Raw genomic sequence first — 22,321 nt, forward strand, 5'->3', positions numbered from 1 at the left:
TGTTACGAGCGCGTTGCCGTGCAAAATTTTGGGTGTTTTTTCAGAGTGTTGGAACAAATTAATTTGTTTTTAGTTCATTTCTATGGGACACGTTCATATGAGTTACGAGTAAATCGACATACGAGCTCAGTCCCGGAATGCATTAAGCTCGTATCTCAAGGTACCACTGTATTTGTTTTCTTGACTAAACATCTTTTGCGATTCTACTAATCAGGTAAATCCAATCTTTTATCATTTCTATGTCACTGAAACAAACTGAAAAAAACTCATTTGTACCACCCTGTTCAGGTGATCCTTATGTGACAATTTTAAGCTTATTTCTAAAAAAGTAGATGCTCTAATTCAGTGGATAAATCACAGAGAATATGCCTTTTCCTGTCCATATTTCTAAAGTGCCCTCCCATTTTTACTGAGCTTTCATGTGTCAAATAAACTTTGCATAAGTTACCATACACTCCGGACAGCACTTTGACATGTGTTTCCTTTCATGGCAGAGAATCCAGTTCCGCCGCTAGATGATACATCACACGCTTGGAGATGAATCTAAATGATAAAAGAATGTCATAAGCTTTACGGCTTGAAAAGATGAAAGGGAAAAAAAAAAGTTACGCATTCATACAAATGAGGACTAACCTTGAAAAGGAGTTATCAAAGATAAGCACGTATTCTCCCGGTTTACGGACTTTCATTTCTCCCCTTATTGTCTCCTTGTGGGAGTTGCAGCGAGTCAGCGGGATCAAGACCTGACGGAAAAGGGAAAAACATTACATGACATTATTCGCACATCCCCGTCAAAATGGATTGGTCGTCAATAGCGCTAAAAGATGAGTATCCACAGCTGGTTTAAGTGAATTGGACATCGCTCAATGTCAATAGCAGGAATTTGGCATCCCTTTTTTTTCCCACTTCCATTTTAGTGTACTCAGTAAATTTTGGATGATTTCTAATGACAATAAAGGCATTCAATTCAAACCCAATTATTGATTTTGAGGGACTTTCTGGGAGGCTTCTTGCTCGTTTCTCAGTTCTTGCTGATTTGGGGGCATTTCCAGGTGACGACCAGTTGTTTTTGGGGCATTTAAGGGTCCCTCTTAACTCATTGGCTGCCATTTTGACAGCAGGGGGCCAATGAACCAATGCGATTGCAAATACCAAGAAATTGGAAATTACAAGAAGTCATGCATCGTAATAATCCAAGAAAGAAATTTCAATATTAGGAGATTAAAATCGAATTATTTCGAGGTTAAAATTGAAATATGAAATCATGGATTGTACTAAAACAAGATTCAAATCGTAATATTATAAGATTAAAGTCATTTTGTTGCTTAGTTTTATGTTAAGTAAACCGGAAGCGGATTTAATTCCTGTCAATAAAACTTTGATGAGAACGACGTTATAATGTTAATATAGGCGACATAGTTTTAAATTAGAAGATTTTCAGATAGTGGTTTGCCTTGAGATTTTTTCAATGCAAATTGTGTGCTACAGCTCAAAAAATTGCGGGGACCGCACTTTTACATGCCTGTTTTAGAAAATGGTAGTAGTACAGTACACCCTCTCTAAATAACCCTAAAATTAAAAAAAAAATGATCGGAGTACCAAAGGACACTTTTTGATGGCAATGTGTAACGTCACGCTGTTATGTATATTTTTGTGAGTGTGTTTTTCCGTGCCTTGGCCTGCTCCAACGGCGTCCGCGTACATTCCCGGAAAACTACGCTGAAGGATATGCCTTTGGGTTCCGAGGTGAACGTCCACGAGACGGTGTCGCCGGGACGGCCCGCGCCGAGGGTGACGGTGCTGTAGCAGCTGGACTTGATGAAAAGTTCCCGAGAGCTGTCGCCGAAAGCGGAGATATCTTCCACGGTGAAGGGCGACGCCGAGCTGAGGAGACCACGAGATATAAAATTGTCAAAATATTACAAGGTGAGCAGGTGGCGACAGTCGTGAAAGATGAGTAAAATGATTTTGTTTTGACTCTTCCTATTTCTTAAAATCTAGCTGTTAACTACATTTGCCAATGAGTGTTTAATCAAGGTTGTCAAACTCGGGTTGGTTCGCGGGCCACATTAACGTCAACTTGATTTCATGCGGCCCGGACCATTTTAGATATAATATTTCGATTTTTTTTTTATATAAATGGATTAAAAGAACTGGATTAAAAGCCCTGAATATTCCGTTTTTATAGATCTAAAACAATGTTTATTTTAGCTTTTTTTATATATTTTTAGATTTTACAAAATGATTTTTGAACGAAAAACACAGAAAAAATGGATTAAAAAAATGACAATTATTGATTTAAAAGGGGGAAAATCAGGAAATTTAATATACAGCTATACTCTTCATTTTAATTTGATCCTAAAACAGAAAGTCAGCACTCATGATTTACTTTCCCGGGCCACACAAAATGATGCGGCGGGCCAGATTTGGCCCCCGGGCCGCCACTTTGACACACATGTAGTTCCAGCAAGACCCTTTTTAAAAAATATATATATTTTAATGTCATGGCATTCAATGCACCATAGACACGTTTTTCACATTAATTCTCATTTCCTGTAACATATCCTGACAAATAGGAAACCATTTGACAGCTTGTAAAAAGGACGTGGTGATGTGTATAAAAAAATAATATATATATTTATTTACGTTAATTCCCCTGACTTCAGCAGGCAAATCTCAGCGTCCTGCAAAGCACCATGGTGGTCCTCAGGGTCTTCAGATGAGATGTCTCCCGCACTGGTGCTGCTATTGTTTCTGCAAAAAAATAGAACAACACTAAACTGGTGTGCACAAATTTGACCCCTGATACTTTTTAACAATCATTCAGCCTGTACCTAATCAGTATGTGTTAATACTTTTTGGTCATGATTTAATTGAATTTGTACTTAATATGCACATTTTGGAGAAGAAAAAAAATCACAAACCCTTTGGTGGTCATTTATCAAACATTTGCTACATTGAGTATAAGCTTTATCTGAATTTGAATGCCAATGAAAGACGTTTTGTTAATCCTTATTCAAAACTGTTTTGAGTCTAGTGATGAGATTCTGACCGTGTTTTAAAAACGTGGGCGTCTTTAGAGTTGGTTAGCCATGTAATCAGGGCCTCCGAATGTAATAAAAAATGGACAAAAGAACCGAAAAGGCAGTACGCCGTTGGGGAATTGAAACAAGCGCCCATTCTCCTTTGCAATGGAAAATCAAAAAGGGTGTGTGTCTTTCCTCTTTCTTTATGCATGCTTTTGTAAGGGTGTCTAAGGGGAAAGCTGGTAGATACATACAGTTCTGCTGCCACTCGCTGTTCATAACCAGAAGAACAGGCAGTGGCAAACGAGTCGTAGTCTGAGACGCCGCTCACTTCCTCCTCCGTGATGATGTCAAACACGGCGTCCTCCACTTGCTCGCCTTCACCTGCACCTGGAGAATACACGCATACATTCAAAATATTTTCACGGTATGTCATTTTTTTTAAAAAAAGGAATCTTCCCTGACCCAAAACGCCCGTCACGGCTCTCAAGGGCTGCAGCAGACGGCTTAATGCTGAGCTTGGCGTACTGGTGAAAGCTTCTTCCTCTGGGAGGTGCTCAGCCTCCACGCCATGCTGTTTGGAGCAGTCCCGGCAGCAACGATCTCTGGCGCCTCCCGGCTGGTGGCTCGATGCGTTCGCCAGGCAATAGTGGCAGAAGGGCCGACCACAAAATCTGTAAAATGCAGTCATTTATGCAGATCATTTTATTCTACAGTATTCCCTCGATTTTCAAGGTTAATCCGTTCCATAAGTATATATATGTATATGCATATGTATATGTGAATATATATATACATGTATACATGTATATGTTAATGTATATATATGTATGTGTATATATATACACACATATACATATATATATATATATATATATATATATACACACACACATATATATATATATATATATATACATATATATACATATATACACACACACATATATACATACATACATATATATATGTGCATGTGTGTATATATGTGTATACATATATATCTTAATGTATGTGTATATATGTATGTGCATGTGTATATATATGTATATGTGTATACATATATATCTTAATATATATGTGTATATATATGTATACATATATATGTATATATATTATATATATGCGTGTATATATATGTATACACATATATTATATATATGCATGTATATATATACATATACACATATATGTGTATACATATATCTTAATGTATATATATATACATTAAGATATATATGTATACACGTGTATATGTATGTATATATATACACACATGTATGTATACATTAAGATATATATATATACACATTTGTGTAAATGTATGTATATATATACACATGCATATACATGCATATATATGTATATATATATATATATATATATATATATGTTGTTGTTGTAATGTAATATTGTAAATTTTTAAGCGCATTTAAGCCTCTCGAGCGCTTAATTAAACAGCAAATAAATGTACAAGTCTGCCTCTGGCATCCGTCTGACCTGCAGTTGTATTTGCGGAGCCACCAGCCAAACGGGGTGTGGCAGCTAAGGCAGTGGTTGATGTCGCGTTCCGTCTCCTCGGCGCGCAGCTTCTGCTCAAATTCCAGCGCGTCCGTCTTCTGCCACAGCACATCTTTGTCCCTGTCCGAAAAGAACATTTAAATACGCAAAAACTCAGTGGCCTAAGTAAATGCCTAATAATGTGTCTCTTTACATCCAACTGTTGTAAATTTAAACGCGTCAAGCAAAATATAGTTTTCCAAAACGTGAAGGGATTTTGAGAGGCAAGTACCTGAGGAGCTCCACCAGCCTTTCTTCCAGGTTGACCTTTGTGCTGTAGAGGTCGTCCAGTTCGGCGGCCGTCCTCAGGTCAAAATTCTGCTTGTCCAACGTGACCCTCTTCAGAGTTTCCCTCAGTTCCTGACACACCTGCTGAGCCTGATCCAACTCTTCCTGGCATCTACTTCCAAAATACAGGTAGATTAGTTACAAGAAACAAAAAAAATAAAATTAAAAAAACTGGACTCTGGACTATAAGTCGCACTCTTTTTTTCCCCATAATTTGGCTCAAGTGCGATTTATGTTTATTTTTTTCTCTTTGACCGCTGACACTGTTTTTTTTAGTTATTATATTATATTTTTTAAAAGCATAACAGATGACTATTTAGCCTGTTTTTCTCCATTTTACTATTATGACTTTGGAGTCTGGTTGTTCTTGATTTCTGATCAAACAAAATAATGCCCTCCTAAAAATGCAACTTTTATATTTTTCCTTTGTGTGAGACTTAAAGTCCAAAGAATACGGCACAAAAATTTCCATGAGGCATCTGTTCAGTTATTTGTAAACATAAGCAATTCCTCACGGTATAACAAAAAGTGAATTGAAAACAAGCATTACTTCTCAATACCCACGGTTTTAAAAGAAAAAAACAGCTTTAATTCCATCCAGAATGGATTATGTAAACATATATAGTATATGCAAACAATGTCTCGCCTTGATAGCTTCTTTCTCAGATGGATTAGCTCTTCTTCTTTTTGCTGAAGGAGATTTTCAGACTGGGCCATCTGGATGCTTTTCTCGGTGAGTTGTTGTCGGTATCTGAGCGCGTCGGCCTGGCAACGATCACATAAAATACAGCAAGTTTCTACACAAGGATCAATGAAACACCTGCAGAGACACGAATCCCCAATTCTGGCTTTACAAAGGCAATAATGCTGCGTTTTGATTGACAATGTCAGAAGGCAGTTTATTTCCTGCATAATACGGATGGGGGGGGGCACTTCACGATTTTAAAACAGTCGCATACTCAAATATTTTTTTTACTACTGCTGCTGACTGCAAACTCACAAAATGTTCACCAAAAATACCTCAATATAAATCCTGGTATCTTGACTGGTATATTCCACTGCACATTAGCATTAAGCTAGTGGACGCGTTCATAAAATGAAATACCGTATTTTCACGACTATAAGGCACACATAAAAGTCTTAAATTTTCTCCAAAATAGACAGGGCGCCTTATAAACCAGTGCGCTTTATATATGGACCAATACTAAAATTGTTATCACGATAAAATAAAATAAATCAGTGGATAGGGTACAACATCCTCTACAGCTCTCACAACTACGGCAAGCAGCCCCCGACTCTACTATTTTCCCCGTAGAAAAAGTACTGCGCAGTGACTGCTGGGATATGTACCGTATTTTTCACGACTATAAGGCGCACTTAAAAGTCTTAAATTTTCTCCAAAATAGACAGGGCGCCTTATAATCCAGTGTGCTTTATATATGGAATTTTTTTTAAATGTGTCATTCATTGAGGGTGCGCCTTATAATGCGGTGCGCCTTATAGTCGTGAAAATGCGATATATTCAGTATTGGAACCCCCAGTATTTGCAAAGTTCTTTTTTATGTTTAGTTAACATGTTGCAGTTGACCTGAACTGAAGCGTAATATTATTTATACATATATAGCCATATATATTTTTTAAAATTAACTTGCCTCCACGTTAAATATAGGCTAGCATCGGTGAGCGCCACCAACGGTTCAGTAATGCTTAGGAGGCAAGCTGTGTTTAAAAATACGTTTTCAACACGCTTTCTTTTGGTGAATCATCATTCATCATGAACGCCTTAAGGTTTTTTTCCCATATTTTTCCACGGCCAACAATAATAGCGAAAATGGAAATAAATTTAGGTGCGATCATCTTACCTCCAAACCTTTGAGCTTCTTCTCCACCTCCAATGCCTTCTCCTGCTCGCTCATCATCTGCAACCTTTCATCCATCAACTCTTCGTTGACACTCTAAATTCCAAAACAAATCTATCGTTAGGATTATCATCGCATTTCCAATGTTGCGCCTAACCTAAAGCAGCCGCGATTTTCTTTGCTGACCTGCAATTGGCTGCTGTGACTGACGGCCTGGTTGTTGAGCTCCAAATGAAGTGCCTCGATGTCCCGACGGTTCCTCTCCTGCATCGTCTCCGCCTCTTCCTGGACCTTGGCCAGCTCCTCCTGCAGGCTGTGTGTGGTGGTCCAAAGGTCCTCCTGGTGACGGAGCTTCCCGAGGAGCTGCCGATTCTCCCGGCGGAGCTGCTCTGTTTCCCGGTCCAGCCTCAAGGCCTCCTCCGCCGCCTCCTCCTCTAGCGCCTTCTGCCTCTCGGAGAGGCTCTCCCACCTCAGGCGAGCGTCTTCCTTCTCGGCCGTCAGCGTGCAGACGCGAACGCCGAGCTCGGCCGTCTCGGTGTTGGCCCGGTGCAGGGCTTCGCCGGAGTCGCAGTTCTCCTGGCACAAGGCGTCGTATCTCCGCTTGAGGGCGTCGAACTCCTCCCCGCGGGCCGTCACCTCGGCGGCCAGGCCGGCCCGGGCCAGGGCCTCGCCGTCCCGCTCGCGGGTCAGGGCCTCCTCGCGCTCGCGGGAACGCAGGATTTCGTCCACGTGCCGTCGGTTGAGCTCCTGGACCTGACCCTTGAGCTGTTCCGCCAGGATTCGCAGGTCCTCCCTGGAGGCCTCGGTCACCTCCTGGCAGGCCTGAGCTTTGAGTTTTTCCTCCGTGCCGGCCAGGAGCTGAGCCCTGAGCTCGACCACCTCCTCTCTGAGGCGGTGAACTTCCCTCAAGTTGAGTTCCAGCTGAGCCTCGGCGAGCACCAACCTGAACGGAGGCTCTTTGGTCTCGGCGGGTAAGTGATCTTGGAGAAGCTTTGGCATTTTTTCGTTGCTCTCCGCTGCCCCCTTTTCGTCATGTTGCTCCAAGGTTCCGCTTTCCAGCTCCTCAGCTCGAGATTGCAGAAGACCACATCTAGCCATCTCTTCTCGGAGCTTGACCTCCATTTTCTGGAATTTGACCAACAGATCCGCGTGACTCCTCTGAGACTCTGTGAGGTTTTCGTCCAAATTAGAAACTTTTGCCTGGAGCAAGTCTAACTCTTCATGGGCTTCAGCCAGTCGTCTTTTCAACGAGGACTGGGCCTCGACGAGTTCCTTATTTTCATGCTCGGCGCTCTTTTTCTGAGCGACCAATTGCTCCTTCTCCAGAAGAGTCTTCTGGACAAGCTCCTCCAGATGCCGGTTCTCGTCAAGGAGCTTCTTCTCACGGTCTCTTACGCACAGATCGGCGGCTTCCACCCTTCCCCTCAAGTGCTTCTCAGAGGCCCTCAACGTGGCGATCTGGACTAACAAGGCTTCTCGGCCCCGCGTCATCTCGACCACGCTCTCCTCGCTCTTCTCCATGGCTTGCAGGAGCGCGGCATTGATCCCCTTGAGCTCACAGCAATGAGATTTGTACTTGAAGCTTTCCGTTTTCTGGCGGCCATTGACATCGTTTCCCTCAAGTCTGGAAACCAGACTTTCGTTCTCCACTTTCAACTGTTCTACACGTTCCTCCAAATGCCGGATGCTCTCCGAACTGACGGTCAGTTCCTTCTCTCTGCTTTGCAGGGTCTGTCGCAGGTCCTGCAAGTGAACCTCCAGGGTTTCATTCTGGCTATCCCTGTCGCTACATCGTCGCTGAATCTCGTCACGCTCTTCCTGCAGCCTCCTTCTGAGCTCTTCCGCCTGACGCTCTCTGCACTCCAAGGAAGACTGCAAGCCCTGAAGCTGCGCTCTAAGATTCCCGCTCTCCTTTTCTTTCAATGTCAACGCGCCCTGGATTCGCCCGACCGCACCCTGTAGCTCCTCCAATCGCTTGAGGGTTTCCTCACGCTCGTCCTGGCCCCGGGATTTGACGTCGGACAGTTTCTCGGTGCAGGCCCTCAACTCCCCTTCCCTAATCTTGAGCTCCTGAGAAACACGCTCGCAATTCCGGGCCCAGTCCTCAGCCTCTCTCTTGGCTTCCAGTCGTTTCTCCTCCGTCGACTTGAGTTTTTCCAGGAGCTCGTGGATCTTCCAGGCAGAGTCGCAGAAGCTTGCGGTTTGTTTGCCCTTTTCTTTGAGGGTCTCATCCAGCTTTGAAAGAAGCTCCACGTTTTTGTTCTCAGTCGTGGCGAGTCTGTCTTGGAGTTCTCCGTTGTTTTCTTCCCAACACGTTTGATAGTGGTTCCGGACATCCATGCTTGCTGTGATTTTTGAGTGGCACGGCAAGCTGGTGGTCTTCTGAGCTTCTAGCAACTGCTCCTTAAGATCTTTAACTACATCTTTCAGCTCGGCCGCTTCTCTACCCGATTGCTCCACCTGTCTCAGGAGTTCAGATCGATCGAGATTTTCTGCGGAGCCGCGAGGGGGTGGGTCTCCAGGAGCGGGATTTCCTGGGAGACTCAATTTCGGAATGGGTACCTCCTGAAACTGGATTGCAGATGAAATATATACTTCACATCATATTGGAATTTAAAAAAAAGATTTAATTCCAAGTCCTTTATACCTTTACCAGGCTGTTGACACTGGAGCAACGACTGGGCGGCCTCCACAAAAGGGATGAAGAGCCAAACCCTAGCGTCCGTCTTCCATGTGACCCCCCAAAAAAGTACATTTTAGACAAGTACATTTGGCGGTGGAGCTATTTTCAAAATTCGTACATGCAACATCCTTCTTATGCCACCATTTGTGAGTCTTGAATATGTATCATCTTAAACATAACTAACATACAGTCTTACCTCTACTTACGAATGTGTCTAGGTACGAAATTTTCAGGTTAAGAAATACCTCTGAATGTAAATGTATTTCCTGTATCGGTTATTCTATTTTGAAATTGTCCTGGTAACATTATTGCGGCCTGGAAAGTGGCGTGCGGTTGGCGAATGTTGCAAGGCAATACGACTGGCCGCAACCCACTTGCGAGCATCGCTACGCTATTCAAGCAGAAGGAAGCATTAAAAGCGACGACTCATTGGCAAGGCATTTCTGTACTAAAGACTTTTACTCCTTTTGAGTTGTATTTAATGCTGAATTTATTTGAATTCATCATTTGAAGTTGATTAGATGTGTGTTTAGGGTTAGTGTGCTAACATTAGCGTCTTCCTTACTGTACTGTACAACTGCACATATAGCATGTTTGTTATTCATTTAACGACATTAATAAATATTTTTCTTATAATTTTCACAGTTTTGTGTTTCTCGCATTTCATACAAAATTGGGACAATGATCCTTTTTAAAGGGTTGAGTTGGTAGTTTCCTGAGGACCGTGAAACAAATTACGGAATTTACATATAAAGTCATACTCTACTTACGAAATAATCAAGTTACGAAAAAAGTTCTGGAACCAATTAATTTCGGAAGTAGAGGTACGGCTGTAATTCATTTTATGGAGCTTTTAGGATTTGAAAAATTTCAATTTCACTCAATTTTTCCATGTGAATAAAATAATCTGCAAGTATGGGTCAATTACCTGGCAAAAGTCGGCCAGTCGATGTCAAGATCGTAACCTCGGGGCGCCACATCAAATTGGATCTGGTTGAGCTCGTACAGGTGGTTTATAATTTCCGAGGTGAGGGTTGCGTCAAGGAAGGGACTCCGGGCATAATACCAGTCACTAATGAAAACAAAATATGGCCACTGGTTTAAAAGGAACAAGTAAAAAGAAATTCATTGATGAAGAAAACCCGTGTTGGTTACTATTTTCTAAAGATTGACTCATTAAACAGAAGACAGGCAATCTGTGCTTTAAAACAAAATTATATTCAATGGCTGATCACATACATTAATTACATCTATTCTACTCGGGAATTAAATTGCACAGTAATACCTTAAACAATGATACTTTTGTTAAATGTGATTAACACAGTCAATATCTGGATAAAAATATTCACCGCATGACTATAATGCAAAAAAATCAAAAGCCTGGAATCCATTTGCATTGATGTAGAAAAGTTGCACTAAAATATATTTGGCTTTACACAGTTTGCATTCATAAGGTTCGATTAAAGGTCAAAGTAAGCGCTCAAATTTAAGTGTAGGAAGAAAATAGGGCCGTTTCCTTGGTAAAAAGAGAACCAGGAGAGACAGTAAATCGGGAAGAGAAAGGGACACTTCCTGAAAAAGTGGCACAAAAACATGACATTTATAAAACAAAAACAAAAAGTATGTACTCACCCTGTGACTTTCTGATTGATGAGACATTGTTGCAGCGTGTCGGCAAGGCGCTGGTGAACAAGCGAGTAGCGAATGAAGGCCCTTCCTTTGCCCAATGAGGTTTTCAACTGAGAACACAAAAACACAGTTATGGAAAAAAAATAAACGTTTTACATGCCGGCATTTTGACATCTGAAGACAAAATGGCGTCCTGTCAATAATCCAAAGCGACTAATCCGATGACCTGTCATTTTAGATGGACCTATGAGCTTGTGTACAGCAGATCTCGGAAACAGGGCATCAAAAATAATAAAAAAATAAATCCCTAAGCATAGCACTGTTTGAAAAATACATAGCATACACTTGAAATTTTGCTAAATATTCCCCAAGAAAAAAATTAGACGAGAAAATCAATGTAGATAATGATCTTCTTCTAAGCTAAAATAGTAATCTTTAAAGAAATGATAACATTTTTTTTTTAAATCAAGGAATTTTAATTATGAAACACTTTAAAAAACGACATTTCCTATCAAATCGCCATCGTGAATAGCAACATTGACCAGAGAATTGTGTTAGGTTTATAAATTGCATCTCTTTAAAATTCCAGTGACTTATAATATACTTACTATACTCCCAATTAAGGTTTCGTGCCCTTTCAAGCTTCCGCTTTAAAATATACACATAGCAGTTCGCAATAGGAACATATTGAAAGTTTCCCTTCTACAAAAGAGTTCACTAAAAAGCCAAATAAACATTCTATCAAACTGTACAAACTAGTCGCGATCTACCAAGCTATGTGTTTGATATCAAGGAGCTCACCACGTTGGAATCCCGGGAACGAGCGAAGATAGAGTAGTCACGGGTGGAACGGCCCTGAGTGACTGGCCGTGGGATTAGTTACATGATAATACGCTCCGTGTATTTGTGTCTGTGCCGGTCTCGCACGGCATGCCGCGTCTCGGGCAGTGTGTGTTGCAGAGCAGGATTACCTCGGGGATGGATTTTACAAAACGGATGCCATCATTAGCACCCTTGATCTTAATCAGGCAGTCACAGAAGTAATCCCAGTAGTCTTTTCTCTGGCCGAGAAAGGTTGTCTTCTCTTTCAGGTCGAACTGGAAAAACCAAGAGGTTGTATATGTAATAATTTGAAGCCAACTACTAGCATGTTATTCTTTGTCTCGTGCAGATGACTTGCAGTTGAAGCCGCTTCTTTACCCAAGTTAGCATCATACCTGGAGCAGGTATTCAAGTTTGTAGAAGAACTTGTGCAAAATGATGCTGTCATCAGTCACAGGTTCCGAATATTCTTTGTGCAATTGGCTCAGCTGCAACACAGCATCTAGAAATAGAAAAAAAAATCTTCTTACAAGGAAGAAAAACATCAGAAAATACAATCGTAGTCTTAATATTTAAGAGTATTTAATATTATTTGGGAGCGAAACAGGCTGAGATACTTTTACAAATTCACAAACTGGGACTGGAAATGGCATTTTACTCGAGCAAGTGGGTTTGATGCTTTAATGTTTCCTGTGTGTTTATTTGGAGAATTTGAGCAGTGGAAATGTTAATGTATCTAGAGAAAACCCAGGAAATACAAATCCAACACAACAAATGTGGAAGACTGATGTTAAATCTTGTGATGCCAACATACTAACCATGTGGCCAATGTTCCCTCTAATTTTTTGTTTGTCTGGGCAGAAAGACAACCTTCCTGAGCACACTGAGTACCGGTGTGAGCAAATTCATCATTGCTCGCTATGGGCACACAACAGTATCACACCTACCATAAGCAGGTGTATGTCTACTACACATAAATGATTTAGTAATAATAAAATGTAATGATTAATATCTATGAATGGGCGGCCCGGCGGATGAGTGCTTCGCGCGTCGGCCTCGGCCTCACAGCTAAAAAAAATAAAAACAAAAAAAATTGGGATTTTATTTTGTGCGCTCCATATGATTTGCTGTGCGCAGAGAAGACGAGAGTAGTGCGCAATTGCGCACGCGCGCAGCTTAGAGGGAACATTGCATGTGGCTACTTAATTGCCATACTGACAAAACAAGCACAAAAAAACAACAATTAAAAAAAAAAAAAAAAAAGGGATTTTATTTTGTGCACTCCATATGATTTGCTGTGCGCAGAGAAGACGAGAGTAGTGCGCAATTGCACACGCGCAGCTTAGAGGGAACATTGCATGTGTCTACTAAATTGCCATACTGACAAAACAAGCACAAAAAAACACAACAATAAATACATTCTACTGCCATAGTTAGCTGGGATAGGCTCCAGCACCCCCGCGAACCTTGTGATAATAAGCGCAGGTGAGTTCCTGCTGGGTATCGTCATTACCATGGAGATCTCCGATGATTCTCTGCAGCTGAGTCTGGCCGACTGAGGAGGCAGAGGTGGCCATTGTGGACTAGTTCTAGAAGAGGAATTGACAAAATAAACCTTTATTCAACACCGGAATACAATTGAATGCATTGTAACATTGCTCTTTATTAGCTTGTACGTTTATGACACTTGATGGAGAGTCAAAAAAAACGCAAACACAGTAGAATAAGCAGTCTTGTATTCACCAGAGTGCCGCAGCTGACGCTTTAGAACAACGTCATTGTTTATTTAACCACAATAAAACAGTTTCCCCATGTTTTATCGAATTTGTGTACGGCTATAAACCAACTATAAACGTGTCAAGATACGTAGTAATGCTATTTATAGTACTGCCACCTGCTATCGCCGCCTACTTCCGGGTCCAAATAACGACGATATACTCAAAGTAGCGATCAAGCTGATAGAAAAAAAGGAGATATAGAATGAAAAAGAAACATACCTTAGCCCATAAACATTGGAAGTATGGTTTAATTGACTTAAAAGTGTCCAGCGCGTCCACACTAGCCCGTGTTATTTCTATATCGACACGTGCAACCGTTGGGGATAATTAGGCTGCATGATTGACAGGTGGTTTGACCAACTGCGTCATCGCGACCCCCGACGGCCAGTCAAGTTAGGTTGAGAGACACAATAAAGTAAAAATAAAAAATAAAATAATAAAACACCAAAACGCATTTATATAACATGAAAAAATAAGTATGAGTTATTTTTTATCTAACCGTTAAGAAAAAAGAGACATTAATTACATAGCACAGTTTTAGTTTTATTGGCCATAAAAAGGATGATTAGTGTTTTTTTTGTCTTGTATATTTTTCGTAGTATTACATTGTTATACGATTTTGGACTTAATATTTAGTGAGTTGTCACATTTAGTTGATGTGAAAAAGATTCGTCACAAAAATGACGATGGTGAAACTACTGGGTGGGTGTGGTTAATATGAAATTGATGCCTAAAACTTTGTATATGTCAGATGAAGATAAAATAGCAAGACTGCAGTTGGTTTACTAGCCTTTGTGCAGGTGCAGTATTTTTAATAAATATTATTTATATCATATAATTTCAAGTATTTATGCTTATGTCAAAAAGTGGATGTCTGTTTACATTTCAAATAAACATGAACTCTGTTGAAATAGTAAATTCATCTGTACATTGGGACATTCACTTCAATATTATTAGTATTACTTAAAATGACTTACTGATTTAAATATGTTGAGTTCTGTTTATTTACCCAGTTTTTCTTACTTCAAATTTAGAGTTTTTGATAACTTGCATTTGAAAGAAAAATAGGCTGACTTTAACACTTCTTGTCTTTGTGTCATACTTTTCCGTCAGTTATGACCAAGGAAGCCAGTGAGTTTATTATTATTTGGAATCAGGGCTTATTAAATAGTATGCGCAGACTTATTGTTGCCGTAAGGGTTAGCCAGTAGAGTGCTCTTTGTCAAAGCCTTTAGCCTGTAGTGTGTTGTAGCACACTTATATATTATTATCATTTTTAAACTGAGTACTATTACCGTATTTTCATGACTATACGGCGCATCGTATTTTTAGCCGCAGTGTCAATAACAAGTGCTATTTCTGTATTTTACACACACAAAGGACGCACCATTTTTATAGACGCAGCCAGGCATGGCAAAACATACACCAGCTTAAACATACGGACACACGCTAAAACACGTTTTTAAAAAGGCAACGGAACAAAGAGAGAACATTTAAGACTTTTAGGTGCGCCTTATAGTCGTGAAAATACGGTAAACATTAAAAAACAGAAAAATGAATGCTATGGGATGAATATTCCTCAAATTAAACTACATTACACTTTAGTTTGGGTTGCAAATGCAAAGCAAAAGTTGTAATTTGATACAATTGTACATCCGAAGAACAAACAAACTAAATTAGCTTGTGTGGGCATGATCGTAAATTACTCCAAATATTTTTGCTTATAACTCATGTCAGTTTCTCACCACAGTAAAAAAACAAAATGGTGCCATCCGAAGAAGCCACATCAACGCCAAACACGACCACCGCCTGGACGGATAACATTTACTCCGACGAATACTCGGACGAATACTCCGACGACTACGAAGACGAAATATGCCACGCTAGCTCCCTGCTAAACTTCGCCAAGCTCTCCAGTCCGATCTTCTTGTCGGTGGTGACGGTGCTAAGCTTTCTGGGAAACATCCTGGTCCTCGTCATCGTGCTGAAATACGAGAACGTCAAATCCCTGACCAACGCTCTCATCCTCAACCTGGCCGTGTCGGACCTCCTTTTCGCGGCGGCTTTGCCGTTTTGGGCGCGCTACTACGCCTGGGGCTGGTCTTTGGGCGAGAACGCGTGTCGGATGGTCAGCTTCGTCTTCAACGTGGGATTCTACAGCAGCGGTTTGTTCCTCATCGCCATGACGGCTCAACGCTACGCGGCCGTCCTCAGACCCATGTCGGGCCTGGTGTCCGCTGGCGGATGCTACAGCTTGCTAGCATCAGCGCTCGTGTGGTCCGCTAGCGTCTCGGTGGCCGTCCCGGCCGCCGTACTCACCGACGTGGCGGAGCACCACAACAAAAGTTACTGCGAATTTACCGATTTGGAAAGCAGTTTGTGGGCGATCTACCAGCAGAACGTCCTTTTTCTGCTCATCTCCTGCGTCTTCCTCTTCTGTTACTCTCAGATCCTCTGCAGGTTGTTTCGTCCAATGGCGAGGAGACGCAAACACAAGACCTTGAGGTTGATTTTTACGCTGGTGGTGCTCTTCTTCGTGGGTTGGGCTCCGTATAACGTCGCGCTCTTCCTCAAGTCTTTGCAATTCTGGCCGCAAACGGCGACGGATTCCGCCACGCGAGACGAAAGCTGCGCTAACTACAAGCTTCTGGAGTTGACCTTTCACGTCAGCAGGCTTTTGGCGTACTCGCACTGCTGCGTCAACCCCATTTTTTACGTCTTCGTGGGGTCCAAGTTCAAATGCCACTTGATTAAGATGATGGGATGCCGCCGTGGCGGGGACGGGGCCGGCGGCGTGCCACGTGGCCGACGGATGTTCACGTCCTTGTCCAGCGGGGATGACCTCTGCGTGTAGCCTAGCAACTTTTGCGCTATATTTCTCAGTTGCTAATTGAAACTTCAATTGGTAAAATGTGCCTATGCATGTTCACATTATAAATTCATACCTGTCAACCTCTGCCGATAACTGCCCTTATAAATGATTATGATTCCCCTTACAAACCCCCCAAAAAGGCTTTATATTCCTAAATAAGCATTGCAAACACATTTATAATAATGATTACTCCAACAGTAAATCATGAGTGCCGACTTTCTGTTTTAGGATCAAATTAAAATGAAGAGTATAGATGTATATTAAATTTTTATTAAATTAGATTTTCCCACTTTTAAATCAATAATTGTCATTTTTTAATCCATTTTTTCTGTGTTTTTTAGTTCAAAAATCATTTTGTAAAATCTAAAAATATATTTTAAAAAAGTTAAAAAAACACATTGTTTTAGATCTATAAAAAACGAATATTCAGGGCTTTTAATCCAGTTCTTTTAATCAATTTATAAAAAATATCCAAATATCATATCTAAAATGGTCTGGCCCACGTGAAATCAAGTTGACGTTAAAGCGGCCCGCGAACCAACCCGAGTCTGACACCCCCGGTCTAATTTGTGCGCATATAAGCCGTACCCTCGATTCAGTCATCATTTTTTGAGCGACAAATACGGCTTATATGCGAGAAAATACGGTACACATTTTCTCTTTCTGTTTGTTTTCCTCACTTTTCAGGAAAATGCTTGAAATTTTTCAATTTTTCTATGTTTCTCATGCAAGACCCCCTTCCTGGATTGACCTTGTACATGTGACTCCGAATAAACAAATCAGCTCGGAGCAGCAGGATCCATAAAAATGTAATCCATAACAGACTGCTTTTTTATGATTAAAATTACTCGTGCAGAACCAACTCACTGGGGTGTGTACTCCTTTTTAAAAAATATTTTTAGGGTGAAAATGAGCAAAATGTAGATCTGTAATTAAAAAGTGGATTTTTTTGCTCACCTTTTAAAATATTTTACCATCTACGCCTGTCTCCGGAGCCTGGCGGCTTTACGCGGGGGGTCCGCAGAGATGTGCTTATGTGTAAAGTGTGTGTGCGTGGGTGTGTGTGTGGGTATGTTGGGGGCTAGGACACAGTAACAGCATTCCTATATGCGTCTCTGGGGGTAGATTAAGCTTAATTAACTAAACCATCCAGCACGCTCAGATGAATTGATACAAGTCAAGGGCAGAGCAGTCGCACGTTGCCAGGCAGTTCACGTGGGAACTCCACCGAAATATGTTTTCAGTGAAATGGAATATAATGTGCCATATATCATTTTAAAGTAGGTGAGGAAATAGTTAGCGCTAAAGTCCCAGCGTCAATAATCGAGTGAGGGAATCCTGTCGAAAATATACGATCAAGACTCATAACTGTTGGAATTGTTCATTGGTTCATCATTCCTACCGTGTATCCTCGCCAGGGTCGCGGGGGCGCCGGAGCCTGTCCAGATTGACTTTGGGCGAAAGGATGAGGAGATCCGTGATTGGTCGCCGGTCGGCTGTAGAAGCAGAGAGATAGATAAACGTTCGCATTTACGCACAGGAATGAAACTAAACAGTATTTTTGAGGGTTTATTTTACAAAAAAAAATTGCTCAGCTAAATCCAATTAATCGAATTCAATAAAGTAGCCTTCATGGGCTAGTTTTCTTATTGTTTGTTAGCATTTTTGGTCCTTTGTTACCTCCGTTTTGGACTATTACACGACTGCAAAAGCACACAAAGCAAAGTCCATCAAGTTATACCGGAATGAGTTTGTTGAGGAACAACAACCTCATCAAACTAAGGAGATTAAAGGCATATTTTGACTTAATTGTTGTAAATTGTAACCGTTAAGGCCGAGCGTCCCCGGAGCTTTTTGTCATCTACCCCGCAGTGACGCCAATGAAAGGCATCCTATTTTGTTACCTTCCCCAGATCGTTTTCTCAGCAAACGATATTGTTGTTCCGTATCGTTTTTTAGCCACGAGCTAAACAGCTGTTGTTGTTTTCTCGGCACGCGGATTCCGGCGCCGGCGCCGATCGGGCCCGAGCCCGGCTCGCGCCATGCACTCCCCGCTCCTCTTTTTTTCCTCACTTTCGTACCCCCGAGATATTCGTAATCGTCATTAGTGGCACCATATGCCACTTGAACGGAAGCCGGGCCAAATGTGGGCATTACTGATCGAATCTTGTCGCGTGCTAATGTGCGTTCGAATCGATTACGTGCGGGGCTTTCGCGGTAGATAGAGAGAAGAAGAAAAAAAAACGGTTTCAGTAAACAAATATGGATGACTTAATCACACATGCGTGAGTGTATTTGTCAAATAAGAGACTCCAAAATGGCTCAAAATCTGTCAATAGCAGCCAGGAAGCTAGCTAGCATGGTAAGCCGCAAAAATTTTAGCGCAATTATTCAACTACCGTATTTTCACGACTATACGGCGCATCGCATTTAAAGGCGCAGTGTCAGTAACGAGTGCTATGTCTGTATTTTACACACACAAAGGACTCACCGTTTTTATAGACGCAGCCAGGCATGGCAAAACATACACGCTACACCCACACGCTAAAAACACATTTTTAAAAAGGCAACGGAAGCAAAACTGAGTTGGGTTGTACTTAATTTAGCCATTTTACAATGTACTCACGTCATCATCACCCACAAATCGGATTTATTTTATTTTATCGTGATAACAATTTTAGTATTGCTCCATATATAAAGCGCACTGGATTATAAGGCGCCCTGTCTATTTTGTAGAAAATTTAAGACTTTTATGTGTGCCTTATAGTCGTGAAAATACGATAATTTAATTCAAAAATAATTTTTAGGAGTGCTCACAACAGGTTTTGAGGGTGTAAATACGATAAACAACTGTTTTTGATTGTTTGTTGGGCTTGTAGTAGCATGTTTTACCGCTAGAGGGACACAAGATGCCTTTCTATGTGGCTAGCAGTTGATTGACAGGTCAATTTATAGTTTGGGAATTTTGATCAACTTCCTACTTTTGGGAAATGTTTGTTGTAGTGTAAAAGAAGAAAAAAATGGAAGCGGTGCATCAAACATCTTCCTTTCAGGGTCGTTCTTATACTTACCTGCTGTTGTCACACATTGAAAAAGGGAAAAAAAAATGGCGATTAACTACCATGGAGACTTAATTAACAAATCAAACATCTGGACATGGCCAGTAGGCTTAGACGCCTTTTGTAAGATTGGTTATGTGATGTATCAAACACGGCACCCTGCGTGCAAAAATGTCCCCATCTGGCTTGTTTTTCTTTTACACTTGATTTCTTTACTTTTATAAACTTGCATTTACGATTGCAGTTCATTTTTAACCATTGAATTTCCTACCGGTACTTTTTTATGAACACAACATAAAGCCAGTAAATTCCAGGGTCGTGGGTTCGATCCTAGGTCGGTCTTCACTTGCGTGGAGTTGGCATGTTTCCGTGGGTTTTCTCCGGGTACTCCGGTTTCCTCCCACATCACCAAAAACAAGCATGAAAGGCTAATCATATGCTACATTGTCCTTAGCTATGACTGATTGTTTTTGTTTTGTATCATTGTGCCCTGCAATTAGCTGGCCACCGAATCCGGGTGTCCCCCCGGAGTTGGCGGGGACAGGCTCCAGCACCCCCCGCAACCCTTGTGAGGATAAGTGGTTCAGAGAATGAATGAATGATGAAACATTGCACACTTATACCTGTCAACGTCAGCCAATTGCTTCCCTTATTAATGATTGCAATTCCCCTTATTAAGCGATAAAAAAAAATACAAATGTAACATGGCACTTATTTACTCACAAAGAGCGCACTTCAAAGTCTTAAATTTTCTCAAAATCCAATCAGTATGCACTATATTGAAGATTCTGTAGATGTCGCTGTATGACGCTGACAGCTTGACCGTCTGGGTACATTGCTTGCTGACACGCTATATTTATATGGGGAAAAGGCGGACATGATTGACACTTGATTTCACGTGGGCCGGACAATTTTAGATATAATATTTAGATTTTTTTTAAATAAATGGATTAAAAGAACTGGATTAAAAGCCCTGAATATTCCGTTTTTTATAGATCTAAAACAATGTTTATTTTAGCTTTTTTATATATTTTTAGATTTTACAAAATGATTTTTGAACTAAAAACACAGAAAAAATGGATTAAAAAATGACAATTATTGATTTAAAAGGGGGAAAATCAGTAAATTTAATATACATCTATACTCTTCATTTTAATTTGATCCTAAAACAGAAAGTCGGCACTCATGATTTACTTTCCAGGGCCACACAAAATGATGCGGTGGGCCAGATTTGGCCCCCGGGCCGCCACTTTGACACTTGTGGCTAAAAGCATGAAAAAAAATAGCAGTAGACGATGACATTTTTATCTGCAACCAGTGACTGAGACGACCCGAATTAGAGCCAAAACGGCTAAAACCAGATCGGTTTCCCCCAAAAAACGTACTTTAAAAAAAACCATACAAAAGTTATTATAGGGCTCACACAATTTGAAATGATCAAAAAACGGGCAAAATGTTGACAGGTATGCACACCTCCACAAATACCTCCTGAAAAAAAGGTTTTTAGTAAAAATACTTCAATGGATAAAGATCGAGTTTTTTCCTCGCCGTCATATTTCCCCCAAAATATCAAATATTGCTGTGCATATGGCCCATTATACGTCGCTATGCGAGTCCAAATATTTCCCGGGTGAACGACCCCACCCGGACACAACATTATCGCCCCGCAGCTATCCTACAAAGTGGCCCTTGTTTTTTTTTGTCGTTTTTTTTGTTTTGGCTTGGCCCTCCTTTCCCTCCGGCGTCACCAGCTGCCGTCAACATTTCCCGCATTTCCCTTACCCCGACACGGCGTCCTTCCGCCACCATTTTTTGGCCTTAACTTTAGGAAAGGTGATCGGCGGAGCGATTTTTTTTTCTCCCCGTGCATAACTAATGGAAACGTGTTAAAAAATCATCGCGGGAACGTCCTTGGGAAGACAAATGAATTTTCCGCAGAATAATTAACTTAATTAACAAATTTGCATGCATATTCATCAGGGCCATTGAAGTCTTTCCAGCTCAGCTTGATGAACGCTGCTGCGTAATAACCAGCTCATTTACATTCTGCCATCCAGCGCCATTTGCGTGCGGGTGGGTGGGTTTCGTGGAAAAATAAAAAAAACGCGCGTGCGCGCCGCTTCTTTTCTTCACGCACGGGCTGGATGAATGGATTGGACATGGATGCACCCCAATTTGAGCCGCAGCTGCCTCCCCCCACCCTCCATATTCATGCCCACGGAGCTCAATGTGACACGCGGTGACCCCCGCGTCCCCCTTCGCCACGTCTTTCTTGGCACCCATCCCGCCTCGTAAACTCTCCCGGGCTGCCAGCCTGTTAAAAAAACCTTAGCCCCGCCCACTTCCCCGAGTACCCGCAGCCCCACCTCGTCTTTAAAGGCGGCAAGGTGTGACGGGACAGACGGACGGCCCGAGGACGGACGGCGGCGCTCCGTCAGCCGTGAGCAAGGGGCCCCCCCTCATGTGGCCCCAGTAGACAAAAGCGTAGAACCCCATCAAGTGGATTTCGGGGGGCGTCTTGTATATTATCGGATGTTTTTGCTCTCGTTGAGGTTTACGAAAAAAAAATTGTTTAAATAGTCAAATGTCGGATGTTTTTGCACTTTGAGGTTTATGAAAAAAAATTGTTTAAATAGTCAAACGTCGGATGTTTTTGCACTTGTTGAGGTTTACGAGAAAAAAATATTGTTTAAATGGTCAAACGTTGGATATTTTTGTACTCGAGGTTTACGAGAGAAAAAAAAT

General features: G+C 41.4%; 2 protein-coding genes across 5 annotated transcripts in view; one reads left to right on the forward strand and one right to left on the reverse strand.

Moving 5' to 3' along the window:
* LOC144085599 (FYVE and coiled-coil domain-containing protein 1-like) overlaps positions 1-22,321 on the reverse strand; it is a 34,874-nt gene that overhangs the window by 4,301 nt on the left and 8,252 nt on the right. For 2 of the 4 annotated variants that reach the window (XR_013304188.1, XM_077615049.1), the window contains exons 4-21: positions 17,920-18,013; positions 13,381-13,456; positions 12,263-12,369; positions 12,017-12,142; positions 11,049-11,155; positions 10,345-10,488; positions 9,381-9,459; positions 6,920-9,304; positions 6,737-6,829; positions 5,521-5,639; positions 4,819-4,986; positions 4,527-4,667; positions 3,492-3,700; positions 3,281-3,416; positions 2,647-2,754; positions 1,674-1,884; positions 634-743; positions 449-543 (exon numbers count right to left, since the gene is read on the reverse strand). Coding sequence is in view for 3 of the 4 variants with exons in the window: in XM_077615049.1 (XP_077471175.1) it covers positions 486-543; positions 634-743; positions 1,674-1,884; positions 2,647-2,754; positions 3,281-3,416; positions 3,492-3,700; positions 4,527-4,667; positions 4,819-4,986; positions 5,521-5,639; positions 6,737-6,829; positions 6,920-9,304; positions 9,381-9,459; positions 10,345-10,488; positions 11,049-11,155; positions 12,017-12,142; positions 12,263-12,369; positions 13,381-13,444 (4,365 nt within the window). In the remaining variant the exon portion in view is untranslated. Of the gene's footprint in view, positions 1-297; positions 544-633; positions 744-1,673; positions 1,885-2,646; positions 2,755-3,280; positions 3,417-3,491; positions 3,701-4,526; positions 4,668-4,818; positions 4,987-5,520; positions 5,640-6,736; positions 6,830-6,919; positions 9,305-9,380; positions 9,460-10,344; positions 10,489-11,048; positions 11,156-12,016; positions 12,143-12,262; positions 12,370-13,380; positions 13,457-13,864; positions 14,008-17,919; positions 18,014-22,321 lie in introns of those variants that run through there. The other 2 variants (XM_077615051.1, XM_077615052.1) reach the window with 2 other exon arrangements.
* On the forward strand, positions 15,398-16,499 carry LOC144086122 (chemokine XC receptor 1-like). The gene has a single exon (XM_077615923.1). It carries the CDS (start codon positions 15,408-15,410, stop codon positions 16,497-16,499), a length of 1,092 nt encoding a protein of 363 aa, XP_077472049.1. The 5' UTR covers positions 15,398-15,407.

The sequence above is a fragment of the Stigmatopora argus genome, chromosome 12 (assembly GCF_051989625.1).
Source record: "Stigmatopora argus isolate UIUO_Sarg chromosome 12, RoL_Sarg_1.0, whole genome shotgun sequence".
In the NCBI taxonomy this organism is placed as follows: Eukaryota; Metazoa; Chordata; class Actinopteri; order Syngnathiformes; family Syngnathidae; genus Stigmatopora; species Stigmatopora argus.

Excerpts from the sequence above, each read along its gene's own strand:
- LOC144086122 (XM_077615923.1), top strand. The coding sequence starts at position 15,408 with ATGGTGCCATCCGAAGAAGCCACATCAACGCCAAACACGACCACCGCC.